Source organism: Carettochelys insculpta, chromosome 1 (genome assembly GCF_033958435.1).
Source record: "Carettochelys insculpta isolate YL-2023 chromosome 1, ASM3395843v1, whole genome shotgun sequence".
NCBI lineage: Eukaryota > Metazoa > Chordata > Testudines > Carettochelyidae > Carettochelys > Carettochelys insculpta.
In genome coordinates this window covers 121,053,318-121,075,817 of record NC_134137.1, presented here as the reverse complement: position 1 = coordinate 121,075,817, position 22,500 = coordinate 121,053,318, and the positions used below count along the sequence as shown (strand labels likewise).

Genomic DNA, 22,500 nt, shown 5'->3' with positions numbered 1-22,500 from the left:
TGGGAAGAATATAAATGGTGGGTATTATTTAGAGACATTTGTTCTTCAGATATGAAAGCAGACACACATAGTAACATGATATTATTATTTGACTAAGATAAGGAAGCAATGTAGTTTCTGGAGCAGATGTCTGAAGTAACTGCAGGGAGCTGAAAGGCAAGAGAGTGAAGAATGACTAAGCAAGCACTTAGAAACATTTACTGGCCGTTATTTGTCCCTGTGCTGGAGATTTTGCCTGCACAATGGACTCAGACGTAATACTATGCATCAGAGAAGGTGACATTCTTTGTTTAACTTTTGTATCTTGATGGGTTGCACACACTTTTGCATACATACACAATGGTCATTTTTTCAAAATGAGGATTGAGTCAGAGAATAAACAATAAAAATACACATCTCATGATGTTAAATTGAATTCTACACTATACCTACTGGCAGATTTCACATAAACTGGTTACAGAGTGCTAACAATCTGCCCCATCAACATGTGTGTAGATCGTGCTCCGTACATGACCGTATGATTCATAGGATATCTGTTTTAATAACAGAATTATTCCTCTGAATGATTTGAAAAGAAATCGGAGACGATAAAGAAGCCATATCATAAATAGGATAGATCCAAAATATATGGAAGAGCAAAAGGGTCTCAAAAAACTGAGAGCTGATGTTCAGTTTAGGCCAGATCATGTTCTGTCCTATACCCAGACACCAGGGAGTAACTAGGTATAAACTGCTTCCTTGTGCCAGCTACCTGCAACACTACACACAGGACAGGAGGGGAATCGTACTCTGCATTGCTTCTATTTCCAGACCAAATGAAGATGGCCTTCCCCTCTGCAACACACTGGTCAGCACAGCTGTCCTCACTTGGAGCACTTTAGTACTTCCCCAGAACAGTAAGAAAACCCAGAAAGAGAATATTAACCCCGGAGTTACAATATTTCCAGGAAAACAATACAGCATGTGGCATCATTGCTCAGGACAAATTGAAAGCTCATAGACAAGTCACATCATCATCATCATCATATTTAATGAATATAACTCACCTTCAGCTGAGATACACAGCTGAAATATAATACCAACCAACCCCGAGAAAAGGTGACTAACTCAGATTATGTAATAACCACAAGTATTTTTTTAAAATATACATTGCTGAAATTCCTCTTCCTCTCCAAGTACTATTTTTATTTAGAATAATAATCAGAGAAGCTCTATAGTCTGTGGTCTGGGCATTCACTTGAGACAGCCAGGATTCTAGCTCCTGCTCCAATGAAAATTTAATCATTCATATGAAGTAGAACAGCTTCAGTAGGAGAGACAGAGAAACCCATTCCAAAAAACCCACTATCCCAGTGGTCAGGCACTCACCCTGGATATGACAGATGTGGGTTTAATTCCCTACCCAAGAGCAGGGTTTCAAACCACATCCCAGATATGTGCCCTCGGCTACTGAGTGTAAAGGGACTACTGCCACCACCTCTTCCTCGGGTTGGTGACTCTAATCTGAAACACACTAAAGTGAATCATGTCAACATTTATAAATATTTTCACTTATTTTTTTAACCAAAACAATTCACCAGAATGGACAGGGGTTCACTAAATGTTGCAGGGGGCTCAAATCTGCATTTTTCAACAAAAAAGATTCAGCCAGAAGTGCATCCAGTTGATGAAATAATGAGAAGGGGAAAGCATCCTAGTCATACTCTCAACTTGCTCCACCACTAAATATCAGGAACCACCAATAAGTTATTCCACTGTAAGTCCGAGGGAAATCAGTTGCATAAAATTTTGCAGCAGTGAATATGAGGGTCTATTTTAGCTAATAAGTTATGTTGTGTGCAAGTTATCTGAATGGCATTTCTCTTAAAAATGTTAACGTTGCAATTCCTCACATTTACAGACCTGAAATGTCAGTCAGATAAATGCATTAACCTAGATTTCTGTGCTTGATTTCCATGTTTTCAAGGGAATTTAAAAATACAAAGTTAAATAACAAGACAGATAAAAGTCAGCATGTGAACCAGGATATTCAGATAACCCCATAGTTCGTCAGCATCCATCTCCTATCTCCTATTTCAGACTGTAAGTTATGTGGGAACAGGGAATGCTTTTTTGCTTTGTGTTTTTTACAGCACCTAGCACTGTGTGGTCCTGCTCTGTGACTGGGGCTTCCAGATGCTGCAGTAACAAATGAAAATGTTCTATGAAATAATGATCAAATAAATGGACTACTGATGTAAACACAGTTGTGAGGTTTTTGGGGCGGAAGGAGGACAGGGTCCTTTCAGAGTGAGGACCAAGGAGCTGCATGGGGCTTTTGTAAGATGGACTGAAGATGCTTGTCACTCTGGTGGCTGAAGAATTAGGCAGTTGGGAGTAGGTTAGATTGGGGTTGTCATTTGGTAGGCGCTCCCCAGACAACTTTCCATTCCCTTCATCTCTAACCATGGCCTTATTGTCTATCTTCTTCTGCATCAACATGATCTCTCTTCCTCTGCTGTATTCCACAGCCTTTCATGAAAGAGACTGGGGTAAATCTACCCCTGTGCTAAGACATGATGTACTATGGCTGCTTTGAACACTATGTGCCCTAAACCAGGGGAGAGCAAAGTGTCGGGGGTTGCAATTTTGTAAGGGGGGCCCGGCACCATTGGCAGCTGGGTCTCAGGCTCATCCATCTCATTAGAAATGTTTAAATATATTACCATTTTACATATGTGTATTCACATTTATTTTCCTATTAATGAAGTTTTTACATTCTACACACTTATTTTCTTACACATGTCAAAAGGGTTGGGTTTTTTTTTCATATGAACGTAGCTGAAATTTCCATCAGTCTGGAATACATTAGACAGGTTGGGGTGGCCCTGCTAACTACACAGATGAAAAGTGGGACCCGACATAAAAAGTTTGCTCACCCCTGCCCTATAACACAGTGAAATCCGGACTGTTCCACATGCTAAGTGGCCATGCATAGTGCTTCTGTATGTCTGGAGCTCTGAATAATGAACTAAAGCTTTGGAGAGCCTGAAATATCCTTACTTTCCTAAGCAGGAACTAGTCGGTGAGCTCCTGTCATTGTATCATTTAACTTTTCCTTGCTAGTTGAAATTCACATAGACTTGAAAACACTCCTGGAAGCATCTCTAAGTTTCAGTATTGATGGGGGTTTCCTATTGGTTTTCTGCGAAAGAACGTGATGATCTTCAATAAATATATCATTTCTCCAACAAGAAGAGCTACCAAGTAAGTAAAACATCACTTATAACCCAGAAGAAAATATTACCTATTACAAGTCTCATGAGCATTCTGAATCAACAGAAAAAAATACTACGGGCCATACTTACTATATGTCGTGCTGCAAAGACTCCATCTACTATTGCACAGCAGAATGCTGCTACCACTCCAAAGCTGATGAAGACGATGGATGCTACCAGCTAGAAAAAGAAAAGCAGATTTAACCACTTGTTCAGTGCAATTCTTGACACACAACTGTACAACAAATTGCTCTGGCAAACTAGAAGGAGGGACATGCCACTTGTGTGAATGTAATCATCCACTTTGCCTCAATGTTGTGCAAATACCAGTAGCATAGGGCAACAAGGCAGAAATCTTTGCTGCCGCCAGCACCTCTGAGTTGACATACAACTCAGTCTGTTGGAAAAACTAAAATCTTCCCATTAAAAATTTAAAAAGCCTGCTATGAGCTATTAAATTCAATGATGATTTCTCCAAAATTAAGCATATCAGATAAACCAGCAGCAGTCCCTATAGGGAGTATGGCAAAGAGCCACATCCCTGCTGCTCATCCAAATCTGTGCAGCTTTGTTACAGCACTAGCAATTCATTTGTGCAAATAAGAACTGTGCAACAAGCTAACAACCAGACAAAGGCACATCTGTCAACTGTAAGAAAGCTTTTGCTCCACCTACCAGCTAACTAATCCTTTTTTCCCTTAGAGGAATCATAGAATCGTAGAATCACAGGGCTGGAAGGGACCTCAAGAGGTCGTCGAGTACAGCCCCCTGTCCCAAGCAGGATCAACCCCAACTGAGTCATCCCAACCATGACTACGTCAAGCTGGGACTTAAAAACCTCTAGGGATGGAGATTCCAGCACCTCTCTAGGCAACGCATTTCAGTGCTTCACCACCCTTCTGATGAAGTAGCTTTTCCTGTGGCTAATGATATATTCCATGCTTCCTTCCTCCCCATTAGTTACCAGGTTTTCCAACCAGCCTGGAATCACCTCCCTTCTGCTGGAGTTTGTTTAAACACTTCCCAGCACTTACAGATGTTCTGAATGCACGAAAAGGCCAGGTCTATAGTAGGGGAATAAGCTGATTTTAGATAGGCAATTCTTGTTATGGCAATAGCATAGCTAGACTCAACATATTGGAAATCACATGACTGTCTTCATTGAGGGAGGTCAGCAGGAGCATTTTTCCCATCATCCTCCCTTACTCTGCACGATAAGGAGGGGTACGGGGTCAACTAACGACCCCAGAGTGACTGATTTTGCACATCTCCACCAGACACACGAAACTGAACTCTGGAAGATCAACCCTTTCAGGGTCGATCTTCTGTGTAGAAGAGAAGCATTTTCTTTATTTAAATCAATACAAGAACAAGATAGCATCAAAATATCTCAACTTTGAAGTACCCTAATACACTGCAATTAAATGTTACAGCACATCATTTACATGTGTACACTACATCTCAATACTCAACTGCAACAATAATGGGTATGTAGATAAGGTCAGTAGAGATGCTGACGCGTGACTGGTTGGTAAGAAGTTCTGGATCAGCTGGGAGACAGAGTATAAGAAAAGGAACTATGGCAGTTTGTGCTTTTAAAAACACCCTCCCAACATTTTAAGCCACCTAAGTCAATTACTATACCTTAAACCATTACTTATCCCAACAACCTTCTCACCTTGACCCTGAACCTACTTACCTCTGTGTATTTAGAAGAGAACCCTTGATCTAAACAGGACTGCTCAGAGAACCTAAAGTTAAGCATTTGCAAAAGTCTGAAGGATCAGTCTTTATTCCTAAAGTACAGTGGGGTGTGGCTTTGGGTTTTATTACTTAAGGTTAGCTTCCCGCCCATGTAACTCCAACAGAGACTAACCTCCCCCCTCATAGTAACAGCAAGGAACAGGGGAAATCATGTTGATCCTTATTCTCACTATCACGGAATCCTCTGCCTTTAAAGACTTTCATTGAAATAAGCATCCTTGAAGTGCCTATGGGTTTTGTTCCCTCTGCTCTCTCCCAAGTCTCTTACTCAGTCTGAATCTAAATCATCTGATAGGCAAGGTAAAAGGAGAGCACATTAGAGCAGCAACCGGGGAACAGTCTTTCTTCCTATGTGTTTTGTAATGCCTAGCACATCTGGTTGGGGGATATGGGGTGTCTGGGGTAGAAGTAGTACCTTTGACTCTCCGGCAGCTGAGCCTCTTCAGGCGGATGGAAGCACTGGTCCTCACCCACCACTCAACTCTCGCTCTTGGCTCCCAGCAGCTGTTGTGCATTACAGTGACGCCATCCCCTGGGCAACTGCGTCAGCTCACAGGCGAAACACAGTGAGGGGGGTCTGGTCTGTCTCACATACCGACCTTATGGAGGGGCTTGTTCCTTCTCCCTTCTAATGCACAGTCTCAACAGCGGACCAGGAGGTGTGGTGCTGCAAATCAACAACTCCTGTAGAGGAGGAGGAAGATGCCCCATTGCCTTGTGGGTTATCCTGGGAAGGAGCAAGGCTAAGGGAGTAAACCCTGACAGCAAATCTGGAGGGGAGTCCTAAGGCAGTTCTGCGTCAGCTTCTGGCACTGTCCCGGCAACTCCTACAGCTGAGCTGTACCAAACGTAGAGGTTATCCTCTCCTTTGGACTATATCAGTAAAGCCAAGAGGGGGGGCCTTATGTCTGGGCAGCCCAGAGTCTCCACAAAAATTGCCCAAGCTCACGCCTGGAGAGGAACTCCAGCATCGCTTTACAGCATTGAACCAACACAGGAGGCAACAGATACTGGTTATAAGCTCTTGCTCGATTGGCGTAGAGAATGAGCGCCAGGGGTTGCTTCCAATGGTGGGAGAGATCATCGCATCTCATTGGACAGTCACCATCCACCTTAAGCTGGGCAGCCCCCAGCCAGTAGGGTACTGTCTTGCCACAGTTCACTTGCCTTACTGGGTGCATGAGGCTTAAGGTTCCCAAACCTGACAAGTGACTGAAATGAGCACCAGACAAACCAACAAGAAAATTATTAAGAAAAGGAAATCATCAAAGTTTCAAGCTTGTTTGTTGGAATGTACCAGTTCGACTGAAGATCTTCAGGACAACAGCGACACCCAAAAGACCGCTGTCATCAATGAGGAACTGAAGAGGCTCCAAGTTGACATCGCCACTTTGGAGGAGACACGACTCGCAGCTTAAAGATCCCTAAAGGAAAAGGACTACACCTTTTTCTGGCAGGGCAAAGGTCCATAGTGTATGCAGACTGAAGGATGCCTAGCACATCTGGTTGCTACAACCATATATATATGACAATAATAATCTGCAACTGCTGATTCTCATTTTACTAGTCTCCTAACTGGAGTTCCATACTTGATTTCAGTTATCTCATTAAGACTGTAATTAAAAATCAGTTAAGGACATTATTCACGGATCAGAAGGGCCAGTGTCGCCCTTTTCTTAACAAGCAGAGTGTCTGGCATAAGAATTGGTCTCTCAGTAATGGTTGCTTATTCTTGATTAAGTATTTGGGCTCAGTAGACTTGTGGCTTGCCTGTGACCCACTGAGAACTCTACCACTGAGCGTCATCCTCCAAGCACATAATTCATCACCTAAAAACACGTTACAGAAGTATTACAAGGCTGATGCATCAGTCATGCCAAGACCACATGTAATTCCCAGAACTTCCATCACATGTGAAATCAATAGTAGGCATCCTTCGATCCTGAGGGATCATAGGTTTGTGCCCCAGTTGGACTGATTGGAGCAGTGTCTTCTGTGGCTGTGCAATCCAATGTGGGAGTGGCAGTCCTTTCCGCGCTGTGAGCAGCAGTAGGCAGATGTCGCTCTGGTATCACGGGCATGGATCTTCCTGAGGGCTCTCCTGTCTTCCACTTCCTTCACCAAGGTAGTTTCATACATAACAAGAGCTTCCTTCATTCCCTGTTTCCAGAAGAAAGTGCTTTTAGCGCGTTGCTGAGTTCCTCCAAGGTGGGCTCAGCATCGAGTTCAGTCATGGTGGGCAGAGGCTTCATGGCATTCAGGGCTCTCTCTGTAACTACGGTCTCTCTGGCGTACTACTGTGAGTAGTGTTCCACCCAGCGTTCCATCTGCTTGGTTCTGTCCTTCAAGATCCCATCGTACATTCCTCGCATGTTACCAGTGTCCGCGGCCTGCTGAATCTTGGAGCAGAGTTGGAGCCAGTAATCACTGGCACACCGCCAAGCAACCTGCTGCACTTGTCTCCGAGCAGACCGGAACGCCTGCAGGTTCACCTCACTGGGAGAGGACCTGTACGCAGCCAGTGCCTGTCTCATCTTCTCAATCGGGGTGTCAGCACTTCAGTGTGGGCTTCAAACCAATCAGCAGACTTGACTGTCTTCTTCCCAAAGGTAGATATTGCAGTTTTATAGATAGTGTCCCATAGTTGTTCCCATCTCTTGCTGATATCAGTGTCATCTGGGCGGGGCAAGGCCTCTTCAAGTGCTTGGACAAACTCGCATACTTTTGAAGGGTCACAAGTCTTGCCAGTGTCAATGCGCAGCCTCCCTTCCTTTTTGGAGCAAAAGAATCTTCGCGGCTGGATGTGCACCTTACTACACACGAGCAAATGGTCAGTGTCACAGTCTGCGCTGTGGTAGCTACGTGTCACTCTGACATTACCTAAACAGCTGCGTTTGGTGAGGACGAGGTCAAGCTGGTGCCAATGTTTCGATCTTGGGTGTCACCACAAAACTTTGCGCTGGGGTTTGATGTTGAATAAGGTACTGGTTACACAGAGGTCACGTTGGGAGCAGAGTTCAAGGAGGCGCTGTCCATTTTCATTCATCTTCCCTGTTCCAAACCGTCCCAGACAGGATGGCCAGCTGTGGTGGTCGCTGCCAACTCTGGCATTGAAGTTGCCAAGGATGAATAGCAGCTCATGGGAAGGTACCTCACTGATGGCAATGCTAAGTTCATCATAGAACTTGTCCTTAACTTCCTGGGCAGAAGTTAAAGTAGGCGCATAGATGCTGAAGATGTTGACCATGCCCACTGATGTTTGAAGCTGGATTTTCAGCATTCTCTCAGTTCCCACATTTGGTGGTATGACTGAGCCAAGTAGGCTGTTTCTGATTGTGAAGCCAACACCGTGTTCCCTGGTCTCTTCTGGAGGCTTCCCATGCCAGAAAAAGGAAAATTCCTTCTCCCTGAGACATCCAGAGGACGATAGCCTTGTTTCCTGGAGGGTCACAATGTCCATCCGCAGTCTTCTCAGCTCGTTGTTAATGACTGCTGTCTTCCGGGGGTTACTAATGCTCTGTAGGTCTTCCGTAAGGCCCGGAGTCATGGCTCTTACATTCCATGTGCTCAGCCTGAAGGCTGGATTATTTTGTTGCTTGTTTGCTTTGCCTGGTGTAAGGTTAATGATCCACCTGTCGGTGATTCCCTAAGCCCCACACACCCAGTGGAGCAAGAGAACCGTGGCGAGGCAGCACCTCCTTGGCTGGGGGCTGCCCAGTTTGAGGCGGGCGGTAGCTGCCCAAAGAGATCCAAAGACCTCTCCCACCATCGGAAGCAACCCCTGGCGCCTCACTCTATGCCAGTCGAGTGCAGTGGCTTAATACCGGTAACTGCTGCTTCCTGTGTTGTGTCACCGCTCAGAAAGCGATGCTGGAGTGTCCTCTCCAGGGCGCAGGCCTGGGCAAGTAAGTTTGAAGAACCAGCTGATGCCCAGCAGCAGGTTCCCCCTCTCCACGCCACTGATGTAATCCAAGGGAAAAGCAAAAGCCAGTACAGCTTGGCACCGATGTCGTCGCAGGAGCTGCCAGAGTGAGATTGAGCACAACCTCAAACTGCCTTAGGGGGCTCCATCTCCGGATTTTTCCTCAGGGTTTACTCCAGAAGCCTTTCCCATGACTAGGTATTGCCACAAGGCAGTGGAGGTTTTACATCAGAGTTTCCTTCTCCTAGGTGGGCGGCCTTCCCAGGCTGATGAGCCCCATCTGCCCGAAGCAGCTGGTTTTAAGGCACCAGTCACCCACCTTTGCCCCTTCTCCTGTCAGTGCAAACAGCTTTGCCGGGCTTAGAAACTAAGCCACACGTGAAGGCCAGGAGCTGGACTTCGGTTGTCAGAGGCTATTGGAGATGCACGCCCTGGGAGCATTTTATAGATAGTGGGAGCTTATCCCTACTACCACTCCCGGCTATGACAACCCTTGAAACCTGAAATCAATACAAGGACAAATAAAGGACAGAGCAGCCTCATTCATGGAAGCTGCTAGGGAGATACATGCTCAGAGTATTCCCCAGTTGTCCTGGCCACCACTTCTGCAGGCCATCGCCACCACTCATTTTTGAGACTTCAGTGGCCACCATGTGCCTTTCAGTGGAGGGGAGGCTTTGGATACTTTCAAATACTGCCATCTCCCTCCTCTCGGAGAACTTGTTTCTCTGGAGAGTCTGTACCTGGGTTTGTATCAGCAGAATCCAGCAGCAACATATACTCAGCTATGCCCATCTGCAACTTTAACCTAACCTCAGACTCCCTTTGCATTTGGGAGCCTAAGTCACAAATTAGGATTATTATATTTGAATGTTCAAAAAAGAGAACACCCCTGGAAGGAAGTGTATCTGTATCATATCCACCAACTCACGTTGTATTAATGTACTGTATATACACTATAACACACTGTATTAGTACATACTAATACACATGCACTCTCTCTCTGGGGTGTCCTCTGTTTGGAAAGTTCACATAGGTACCCCTATCACAAAGTAGGTCCTCCACTATGGAAAACCTTTGTTGCTGCCCTGCATGCCAGTAGGCATAGAGGACAATGATGATGATCATGCATTAGGTCCCAAAAACCTTACTTGGTGATAGCTTAGTTTTCATTTACAATAGTGTTTTCTAAGTTATTTAAAAAGCAGCTACTGTAAGAAAATAGAAAAGGGGAAAGGAAAAATGGAACAGGAGATAGAGGAAACAAAAAAAGAAAACGTGTAAGAGCTGATAACACAGACCATAACTGCACCTTTAACATGTAGTTCCATTAGAGAATTTTGAAAATGTCTGTTACGTGCTATAGTGACAGTAATTGCTCTTTTCAAAGCACATGATGTACCCAAGAGAAATCCAGGGCTGAATTATCAAATTGGCCGCTGGAACTGTACCCACACATTCTGCCTAACACATGTATTTGCGCGCACAATCCCCATATTTGGATTTCCTGGTTTCAAACAGGAAGTTTGCTGGTGTGCCCTCAGAAACCCACTTGAAAAATTTGGACCTCTTTGTTTTCGCTTAAGCCTTTATTTTTAAATACGCTTTGGCGTGCTTTGGAGACATTATCCTCCATCATATTCTGTCGCTGTCATTATATGAATACCTGCAGACTTATTTTAAAACATTAAGAGAGGGGGTGGGTGGGTAGGTAGGTAAGTAGGAGGAAACTGTTAGAGCACATCCTTGTACAGCAGCTGATTTTTCAGGCATACACTCATCAGTTCTACTTTAGACTGAGGTGTCTCATTCACTGACTTTGACAAACTCGACAGAAGCCGTTTTTCCAAACCCAAATTGACCGGCCTGTGCTGTCATTTATGCCATACTGTGCAGAAAACCAGCTTGTACAGATGTTTTGTGAGCTTCCCCTGTGCTTTCCTTCTGTTCCTCAGCTGCTTTCTGGCATTTCCTACACTCCTTTCCTGCTCCCTCTGAACTGTGATTCTGTCTATCTTCCTCTAGACTCTTTTGGAAACTCTGATAGCTACTACATCCACCCACTGGGAAAAATCACCTTTTTTGTTTTGATCCCTTCATCTTCACTGTTGTAACTTGGCATTTCAGTTTAAAAAGAAAACATCCGAAGGACCCAGATCACAATCAACTCATCACCTACAAATATTCACTTTTAATTATCTAATATTTATACAAAACTTTTCATCTGATAAAACACAACTGAACACAGCAGTGTACAATCCAAATTTTAACAAAGAATCGGTTTTTTATGAATGCATATGAATAAAAGTCAATGATTGGCTTTCTGGACATGTATAATCTCATAATAATTCCCCTCTAGTCCAGAAATGCTCAAACTGTGGACCCCAGCTCTGTTTAATAGGGTTACCAACACCTGCTTATATTTGCTGAGACCCAGGGCTGATGCCGGAGGCTCATGTGGTGCGGAAGCCAAAGACCAAGGGCTTCAGCCTGGGACAGAGGGACTCAGGTTAGCCCTTTGGCTTTGCCCCGCCTGGCCCTTCCCCCAGCCCAGGGTGGTGGGACTCATGCTTTGATTTTACCCACCCACCATGGGTAATGGGACTCAGGCAGGCTCAAGTTTTGGTCCCCCTCTCCTGGGGTCATGCAAAAATTTTCATTGTCAGCAGAGGCTTGCAATGTAGTTTTAGATCCCCTGCTCTAGCTCATACTTTTTATAATAGGGGTGTCCAATAGGTTCACCTCTCGCCACATGCGGCGAACAGAACACTGCGTTGTAGAGAATATGGAGGAGGCCAACCTGTGGCTCTTGAGCCACAGTCATCTCTTGGAGCCTTTAAATGTGGCTCCTGAGAGCTGCCTGTGTGGAGTGCTATCTGCCCGCTCTGCGCACGCATGTCACAGCTTGGTGAGAGAAGTGCATGGTGGCAGTGGCGGTAGCAGCTCCAGCAGTGGCCCCGGCAGCGCCTCCTGTCACTCTGGTGCATCACCAGCCACGAATTAGAAGGCGGGGCTGGGGGTGCCTGGCTCTGGAGGAGGGGAAGGGAATTTATTTAGAGCAGGGGGAGGCTGGGAGTGCTTGTCTCTATAAAGTTTTGTATAATATAATGTGGCGAATATGAAAGACGACAACCACAAGTGAGGCGAACTTTGAATTCCTATTGGACGCCATTGTTGTATGAGGTACCATGTTTTGCCCTTGAGCAGCAGTTCTCAAAGTGTGGTCTGCAGACTGTCTTGCAGGTGGACTGGGCCCGAGAAGCTCAGGGCTTGCCTCCTCCTGCCCCACCCCTGACCACCATAGCAGGGAGCCCAAGCTGCGTGGTTCGAATGCCAGCACCAGCTTCCCCCTGCTGCGGAGAGGGAGGCACAAGCCTCACAGGCTGGATCCAGGCAAGCTGGGGAGGGGGAGCAGCTCCGCATGCTGTCACTCCCTCTCCCCATGTTGGGGGCACGGCAGCGCAGGAAACAACTCGCCTGGGGGCTTTTTGCTGCTGCGTCTATTGGCAGGAATCACAGCCAATGGGAGGCGGGGGGAGGGGGGGGCGGGGCAGTGCCTGGGAGAGGCAGGGGGCGCAGACCCATGTGTGACCCCTAATTCAAGCCAATCTTATATGAAGCTCCAAGATATCTCTGTCTTGTTTTTCAAGCCATAGCAGTCACTCAAATAATTAGAGTAGTTATCCAGGGGTCACCAAATTGCCTATCTGAACTCAGAATGAATTACTGGAAACTGACCCAGAGTTGCCTTTCCTATTTCACACATGAGCAACTTATTGATAATTACAGTCCAAAAATCAATATTTTCCCCTCATGGGAATCACTTAAATTATCTAACTAGTTTTTCAGCTTCACAATTCCAATACTAAGTTCCTTTCTGAGACATGCACACAAAGATACATAGGAAATTGGGGGTCTGATTCTACAGCCCTCGCTCATGTTAATGATAATTTATTTACCCATGCAAGTACTTCTATGGATTTCAAAAAGGTTGACTCTGGGATACATTCTACCACGCTTTACTGTTACCAGATTTGCCCGTTCCTCTGAGGTATGCTCATTTATTTAGGGCTACTGGGGCGAGAGGTGAGTGATTCTATCCGTGTGCTGCTTGTGATACTAGTGTTCTTAAGAAACTTTACTTCTCCCTTCTGCTAATTCCCTCTCAATGGAGCTATTCTGCCTGACCCAGGGGCCACAGGATTAAATCCACCCTGGACTCAAGTGACACACACACACACACACACGATCCATAGGTGTCACTCCCTGGATCACCAAGAGCCCAGGGCTGACAGGTGGTCATGCTCTTTTCCCCAAAAAACACAGAGCTGGTAGGTAACATTACTTATGTTAAATAGTAACTTACAGTAGCACTCTTACTTAGGCACCTAACTCCCATTAAATCAACTACAAGTTAGGCATCGAAATACCAACGCAAATCTCATCCTGCAAGATGTCCAACTGAAATTAATAGAACTTGTGGAGTAAGGTAATACTTGGAGTGGGTGAAGATGACAGAATGAGGCCTTACATCAGCTGGGTTCTTTTGGTTCATTCAAAATTTATGCAAAGTATCTCCAGATAAGACAAAGGTAAAATGAAACCGAAATGGAAAACCGAACAAAGAATATCTTAAAATAAAATTACAGATTGATATGGTCTCTCCAGTCCTGTTTTTCTTACCGAGAGACAAAAATCAAACTACAAAATGAGATACTTCATTAAAAAATGCCACTAAAACAGCAAAGTGAAGAATTCTTGTCAATTCAAAAGCTTATTCTTATGGGTGCTGGAGTTACGGTGCTGAACATGCCACTGTCGGTCATTAAGAGGGAAAGAAGAGGAGTAATAAATAAAGTCAAAGGATAATTTTACTAAAGTGTCAGCTTGTGAAAAATAGGGTTAAGTTAAAAAAAAAATCTTGCTTCAAATCAATGACAGAATCTCATACACATCTCAATACTATCATGTTTTATACAGTAAAGTTTATATGGTAAGTTTTTTATTAATAAGAACTCTTTTTAGGACTGATTCAGTAAAAAAAAAGGTCTGCTTTAACTATGACATTTCTACGCAACCTAACTTTGCATCTTTATTGTTATAGTAATAGTAATATACTATTGGCACTGGTGCACAATGCAATAATTTGATTGTTTTCATGGGAAACATGTATAGTCAATTAATGGACAACTGCAACAGAAAATGGACTAAAGTGACAATCAAAATAAAAATAAAAATCAGTTGTTTCAAAATAAATATATATTGTTAAAATGATCAGAATAGCACTCTGAATGGAACAGCCTGCAAATATTTACCATTGGATACAGATTGTACTATCATGACTAGCCCCCTGATATATAAATAGCCGAAATATAAAATTTCAAAATGGGAAAAGATAAAGAATGAGTGGATTAGTGAACAGCCGCCTTCAAAAAGAACAGATATGTAGGCTTTGCTGTGTGAGACTCCATCTGTATTAGAAATTTCAGACTTTATCAGTCAGTCATACAGCACACTGGGTGTGTATGACTCAGTTAAAAACAACGAGAAGTCCTGGGGCACCTTATGGACTAAAAGATTTTTTGGAGCATAAGCTTTCGTGGGCCAAGACCCGCTTCGTCAGAGGCATTGAAGTGGGTCTTTGCCCAGGAAAGCTTACCCTCCAAGAAGTCTGTTAGTCCATAAGGTGCCATAGGACTTGTTGTTTTTGCAGATACAGACTAACATGAATACCCCTCTGATACTTAATTAAAAGACCACATCAAAGTATTCCCAAATTTTGAACATCCATTTTTGAATTTTTAGACATTGTCAACTGAGGTCTTGTGTAATTAATAAGAATGCTGGGTCTTCTTTTCAGCCTATTTGACTACCAGGGGCACAAGTGATCACCGTGTTTTCCCAATTTCACTTCTCTGGAATCAGCAGAATCCAAAATGTTTCCTTCCTTCTTGCTTAACTCCGCAGGCATGGCAATTGTTCTAACACACTTGCAATGTGGGATAGTGTAGAATGCAATAGGCCTATCTCGAACAAGTGTAACTCTTCAATCTGTCAATAACATGCAATGCCGTCGACATAAAACCAAACCAATGAGATTGTTCACTTCTCTTAAATACCCGGCAGGTGAATTGAAGAGCTGTGAGCCAGCTTTGGTATCTGCTACCTGATTGTACCCAAAGAATTGCAAAATGCAACTGGTGACAGAGCTCAAATGTTCTCCTCTGTGGAATTCCACCTGACTCAGCGCTCTCCCCCGCCATTTATACAAAAGTACTAGGCAATGTACCTGGCATTGCTCTGGTCCTTGTTGGGGCTCAGCGCAGAGGGTTCAGGACTCAGGGCAGAGGGTTGCGAATATGTGTGGGGGCTCAGGACAGGATGGCTACGTCTACACGTGCACGCTACATCGAAATAGCTTATTTCGATGTAGCGACATCGAAATAGTCTATTTCGATGAATAACGTCTACACGTCCTCCAGGGCTGGCAACGTCGACGTTCAACTTCGACGTTGGGCAGCACCACATCGAAATAGGCGCTGCGAGGGAACGTCTACACACCAAAGTAGTACACATCGAAATACGGGTGCCAGGAACAGCTGCAGACAGGGTCACAGGGCGGACTCAACAGCAAGCCGCTCCTTTAAAGGGCCCCTCCCAGACACAGTTGCACTAAACAACACAAGATACACAGAGCCGACAACTGGTTGCAGACCCTGTGCATGCAGCATGGATCCCCAGCTGCCGCAGCAGCAGCCAGAAGCCCGGGGCTAAGGGCTGCTGCACACGGTGACCATAGAGCCCCGCAGAGGCTGGAGAGAGAGCGTCTCTCAACCCCTCAGCTGATGGCCGCCATGGCGGACCCCGCTATTTCGATGTTGCGGGATGCGGATCGTCTACACGTTCCCTACTTCGACGTTCAACTTCGAAGTAGGGCGCTACTCCCATCCCCTCATGGGGTTAGCGACTTCAACATCTCGCTGCCTAACGTCGATTTCAACTTCGAAATAGCACCCAACACGTGTAGCCATGACGGGCGCTATTTCGAAGTTGGCGCTGCTACTTCGAAGTAGCGTGCACGTGTAGACGCGGCCGATATGGGGGGTGCCGTAGTCAGGGTAGAGCACTGGGAGGGGGCTCATGGCAGAGTGTGGAGGATGCAAGAGCCAGGGAAGACTTGAGGGACTCCTGGCAGGGAGTTGGGGGGGGTCTGACCAGGGGATGGTGGTACAGGAGTATGCGCAGGGGTTCAGGGCCCAGGATGGAGGGTGCTAGAGTAAGGGCAGGAGGTTGGCAGCTTAGGCCAGGGGCTTGGGTGGTGGATGTCAGTCAGCAGGGTGGGAGGTCTGGGGGCAGTCCACAGTGGCGAAGTTGGTGCTGGTCTAGGAGACGAGTCAGGGCTATGCTGTCCATCCCCAGTGGCTTCTTAGTGAGGAAAGGGACAGGTCGCAATTCCTGGTCCCAGAATCTTCTGCTTGGGGTGGGGGTGAGGGTGGCATTGCTCCATGGTTCCTGGCCCAGGCGTGTCCTCAGGGGGCAGCCTAGCTCTGATTCCCAGCCCCAGCATCTCTGTAGCGGGGGTGGGGATGTACTGTTCAGTCCATGAGGTGCTCGCAGAGGGGGTTGGGGGCAGGGAACAGTAGCCAGCAGGGCTTGCCCCCATTCCAGCACTGTGGCCGAGGGCCATGGGGAGGGACTTAGGGCAGTGGAGCCACTTGCCCAGCCTGGTGGCCAGTAGTGTGGGAAGCCCTGACCCCAGCTAGCCACTGTCTTCCACCTGTGGTCACTCTGCAATGTAGATGTTCCCCGAACTTGCTGCCCCAGTGGTCACTCTGCAGTATAACTGTGTCGCTTATCAACACCCTCACTTTGAGTGTTACAGAAAACTAGTGATTCCAGGCGCATCCAATTTTCCTGGCACGACCAAACCCTAACCTTCCCTTAAGTTAGGATAAGAGGAAGCTGCATACCAAATCTGGTGGCCGTTGCTCCTATAGTTTAGGAGGAGTTCTTGAACAAATGGACTCACAGACAGATGTGCTGTAAAATATATGGATAAAGACTAAGGAGAGAGTTAGTTCTTCCATGAACGTAAAAGCCATCAGCACATAGATAACATCCAGCTTTACCTCTGGTTTGTGTAAAATGAAAAAGCCATTGGCAGACAGATCTCCCAATGCCTCACTGAGATTAGCAGCTGGACAAAGAGAGGCTAGATGAAGTTAAACTTTGAAAAGACAGTATATGAAAACTGGCTAAACCAGTTGTTTCCCCCTACATGCGTAGAAGGGTGTAGACGACCAGTGGGCCTCTTCACAATGGCAGCTCAAGAGAGAGTCAGTGGCAGTGAGTGGGTTTGTTCAATGTGATGGAGAAGGATGAACTCCTTGTAGTGTGGAAGATGATAGTGGAGGAGGACTGTTTGGGCATGAGACGGTGCTTTAAAAGTTTTGGAAGCATTTATAAACTACACCTAAATTCTCAACCTTAGACGTTTGCCTGTGTTGACATGACTTTCATACTTCAGATCAATGTATAGTGTCTCTTGGTATGAACAAACTATCTCAGTGTATGATTTTGTTACATGCTGGAACTCCACTATTTGTCTTTAGGGCAAAGTACAGTCCCAGGAGACCTGCCAGGCTCAAAACTGTGGCTCTTATATGTAACTGGCTCTTTCATGGATACGAATCAACTCTTACCTCCCTTTACTCAAAGTAAGATTGTGGTTTAATCACTTGTGAGTCTCGTGATACATCACTTTCCATTAGGCTAAGCAGTTCAATCTCTACAAGATATATGGATTTTTTTCTCTACAAACGCTCCTGCATAAGCTGTAAGTAACATTATACCTAATAAGAACATTTGACTCATGCTAAAAGGTTGCTTTTGCATGAAACAGGCTCTGGCGTCTCTGTGTATGGTGCTCCTCCTCAAGTCTCACTGGGATTTTTTTCCCAAGTACAAGCAGAGTCACAATTATCTATATCAATGTAAACTGAGAAACACGGTCATCTGATGCCTTTTGGTTTGCAAGGCAAAGGCACTGCAATAGCTGCTTGAATATAACGGCCCAGCTTTTTAAAGCGCTTCAGTCACTGTGGGCACAGGAAATGAATTTAGTGAAGAAAGACAGGAGACACTTTGTTGCAGGTGTCCCTGAGACTAACTCATCAGATGTATAATTTGGTTCTGTGAAGGTTTTACTACTTTATACAGCAGAAGTTCTATTATCCAGGACCCCTGAGGAACTAAGGGTGCTGGATAATAGAATGTGCAGGATATGTGCCCCAGACTCACAGCAGCCAACGCCAGCTGGACAGTCGGTCCCACGTCTGCTGTCTCCAGCCTCGACCCCAACTGGGCAGCCAGCCCTGGTCCCACTGCCACTATCCCCCATCCCTGCAGCTGCCAATACCAGCTACAGCCCCACAGCCACCATTTACCCCAGCCCTGTGGGCAACTGGCCCTACTCCGATGGCTCTGACCAGGCAGCCACTGGCAGAGGAGGTGGCAGTTATTTAAGCACACCAGTCACCCAAATTCCAGATAACCACTGGCTTTTACTGTACTTCCATACATCTCTAAGCTTAATTCTCAAGATGTAGTCAAATAAATTCACTGCACTTTTCCAGCACACTGTGTGGTTAGTGCCAGAAGAGCAGAAGTTACCTATTATACCACCTAACAACAGGTTACCTATTATACCACCATTCACAGCTACAAAGACTTTCAATACCTGGCACAATCCTAAGCAGGAATTGCATCTAGTACTATGGCAGCTAACCAGGTACATAAATTAACAGCCTGTAAAACTAAGAGAATACATTACATTCTGCTTGAGATGCTACTCTCGGTAAAGAGCTACCTCTGTTATCAGATGGGGAGAAAAATTATCTTCAACTGTTAATTAACATGCTCTGATCTGGGGCCTCTGCCTCTTTTGCACAGACCTCTTCATACCAGCAGATTTTGCCCCCATCCTTGACTGAAACCATCCATCTGCTTCTGTAGAGAGAATTAAAACAGGCCAGGCTTCTACACCAGTGCTCACTCTTGGACTATTAAGGAAGCTTATCATGGCTTATAATGTGCCTCACAATTTATGGCCTGTCAGCTCATTCTTTGCAAAGGTCGGTTCTTCAGTAATAGCCTCGCTGTAATTGAGACTTTGCTCGAGAGCCGTCACACCACGGGAGATATGATTATGTCATGCGCCGGGGGTTCATTATTCGTCAATATCAATTCTCACCGTAACACTGAGTACAATTACCTGAATTTCTAATGATGAAAGAATCTGTTATCGCCCATCCAGCGCCTGTGGAATTGTTCCTTAGGCTAGCCTCCAGATCAAAGAGGAAAAGAAAATCTAAATATTATGTTAAATTACAGCACTGTGAACAAGTGAAAGAACCAGAGGTAGAAAAATGTAATTGTGAAGATAAGAGCTCTGTCATCTCAACATGCTTTTCCCCTAAGGAAAGTCCTTCATAAATAAATATGGGACTTACAGTAGTGATTTCAACTTTCTCATTTAAATGGTACCAGTTGGAAAATACACAGGTTTCTTCAAAACAAACTATATCTACCCTTCTGAACAATACAGCCCGGAGAGCTTCGTGGCCATTTCCATAATAATATAAACATAATTGAGATACACATCTCCTAGAACTAGAATGGACCTCAGGAGTTCATCTAGTCCAGTCTCCTGCCCTCTTGGAAGGACCAATCACCACCCCTGACACCTATTTACCGCCATGGCTGTGTCAAGGATTGAGCTTGCAACCCTGGGTCTAGCAAGCTAATGCTCAACTCACTGAGCTATCCCTCCCCAAGGTGTGGGATTGATATTACTTAGCTGATTCAAAGGACCAACATGCACAAATTTGGCCTAGCTAGACCCTGAAAACCTACTTACGATATGTCTTGAACAAATCTGTAGGCTAGAACATCTAACCATCAGATAAGGTGACTGAGTAAGGCAAGTTCAGTCTCCCCACCATTACCATCACACTATGTCGGCTTATGAAATGGAAATAATACTCAGCCTTTTGGAAATAAGCTTTCAGATACAGGTTGAACCTCTCTAGTCTGGCACTCTTGGGACCTGACTGGTGCCAAATGAGAGAATTTTTTGAACCACAGGAAGTCACTATTGTCTACCAGCATTATCAACACTTCCACTGCTTACTGGGCTCTTAAAAGACTTATGGGTTAAATAACAGCACAGAACACCGACAGCCAAGGCTGGTCAGTTTCCCGGCTCCTGCAAGCAACAGGGCGGTGGACCAGGGGCTGGGGGGAAGGAGGATGCGGCTGCCCCCTGGCTTCCCCCAGCTGGGGGAGTTGGGGGTTGGAGCCAGCGAGTGGAGCACTGCACTGCCTGGCCAGCTCTCAGCTGCTTTGCTGCCAGGGATTCTCTGCTAGCCGTGGGTTTGGCGCCGGGACAGAGCACTGCACTCTGACCAGTTCCCAGCCGCCGTTGCTGTTGGGGAATCCCCCTGGTTAGGTGGCTCCCTGGGAGTGGAGCGGGCAGCAGAGCTGCACTCAGGCCATCCCCCAGCCCCCATTGCTGTCAGGAAGCCCAAGAGCACATATTTGTGTAATATGCACAAACAACACGCGTCTAGGGTTCCCCTTTAACGTTCACTTACTGATTTCAACTCGTGTTAATCCAAGTCATGCGTAAGTCAAAATCACGGCAGTCAGGGTTTTGCTGTAGTTACCAAGCCATCTTCAATTCTTCTTTCCTTTTGTTGATATTTGCCCCTTCAATATGTTATAATTGACTGGAAACCCCAGTACTGAGTGTCACACTGGAAAACCTACAATAGCCCTCTTTGCTAATGCCCATGCCTCTCCAGAGCGTCTCAGCATTGTGTGGGATATCACACACATACTGAATTTGTGCCCTTGCTCACTGCCCAACAGGGAGGTGTGCTTCTGGGGGGAGGGATAGCTCATCAGTTTGAGCATTGGCCTGCCTAAACCAGGCTTGTGAGTCCCCACCTCAAGGAGGCCACTTAGGGAGTGGGGCAAATAGATGTCAGGGATGGTGCTTGGTCTTGCCAAGAGGGCAGGGGACTGGACTAGATGACCTCCTAAGGTCCATTCCAGTTCTAGGAGGTATGTTCATATTACAGTGCTCACTATTCTATGCTCCATTTTTGGTTTACTGTAAATACTTTTTAAGAATAAAAATAAATAATAGAAATGCATGTCAACAGCATTACCTAGCATTTAAAGAAGTCTTTCCCCAGGATTCATATTAAAGAAAGTTACAGTCCTTCTCTCCTGTTTTTTCTCCTTGATGCAGTTTGACTTTTGTGATAAAGCCAGGCACATTATTTATTGAAGTGTGTAGAAAGGAAAATAAGAAAGTCGAGCTGAGAAATGAAAGAAGACAAAGAGGCTTTGTGGACTGGAAAAACATTAAGGATTCAGGAATCAGCTTCACCCAGCAGCTCTGGCCACTCAGGATTACGAAAAACTCCCTTGGTGAGTATCAACAAAAACCACTTGTTTAAGATGATTACAGACGGGAGAGTCCCCAAAATATGATCAAGAGGCAAAAAGTAGCTAAAGCATTAAAGGAAAGGCCTTAAAAATTAGAAATGTATCCAGGTTTGCAGATCGACAGCTGTAGCACTACAGAGAGTAGCCGAGAACTTTCACAGATGCTTCTTTATCGACTGAAATGGGAAAAGTGCATTTTATTGCTTTAACTGTAATTTCTGTTCAGCGCAATAAAAAACCAATACAAATGAAATAAATAGCAGGCTGGAGGTCATAAAGATGTAGCATTTCCTGGTAAAGAAAGGTGAAATTTTAAACAGATAAAGATTACTAAATCCAATATTATTCTAACACTAGAAAAAAAATCAATAATGGGGTCTGTTATCCTGCAAAATTGTGTCTCAGTCTGACTCCACTCATGTCTCAAAGCACAAGCTTCTGTTAATACAGGGGTGGACAATAAGCCTGCCTAGCCTGAACCAATTCCTGCAGCTCCCATTGGCTGGGAACAGCAAACCACTGCCAACAGGAGCTGTGAGCAGCCATACCTATGGAGGCTCAGGTAAATAAAGCGTCTGCAGGCCTGCCAGGGACTAACCCTGGCAAACTGCATCCAGCTTGCAGGCTGCTCACAGCCCACTCCGTGTTTGCATAAATGCTAACTGCACACCACCCCTCTACACACAAACACCCCCCTCTTACACACACACACACACACAGGGATTCATTTCTGATGGTGTGTTAGCCCTCTAAACTTACATTTGCTGGGCACAGTAATCAATTTCTTTACCCTTCCACAAACTTTATTTCACAGGTCATAAACTTTATTTTGCTTTTAGTCCCGTGACAGCGAAGGACCCACTGCTGTCATTCCATAAACAACATAAGAGAACATGGTGGACAAAAAACCGTAACATACAATTAGTCCATTGTTGCTATTTCTAAAAGAACAGAAGTGCACTTTCCCAAGGGCCATCGTCTGTTGCTCGTCTATTGTATAAGCATGTAAGAATGTGCTGCATTGTGATTGTCTTCGATTTT

At 45.3% G+C, this 22,500-nt stretch overlaps 1 protein-coding gene across 1 annotated transcript in view; it reads right to left on the bottom strand.

The window, feature by feature from the left end:
* TMEM255B (transmembrane protein 255B) overlaps positions 1-22,500 on the bottom strand; it is a 124,453-nt gene that overhangs the window by 63,788 nt on the left and 38,165 nt on the right. Inside the window, exon 4 of the mRNA XM_074983209.1 lies at positions 3,348-3,437. Coding sequence (XP_074839310.1) covers positions 3,348-3,437 — 90 coding nt within the window. The remainder of the gene's footprint in view (positions 1-3,347; positions 3,438-22,500) is intronic.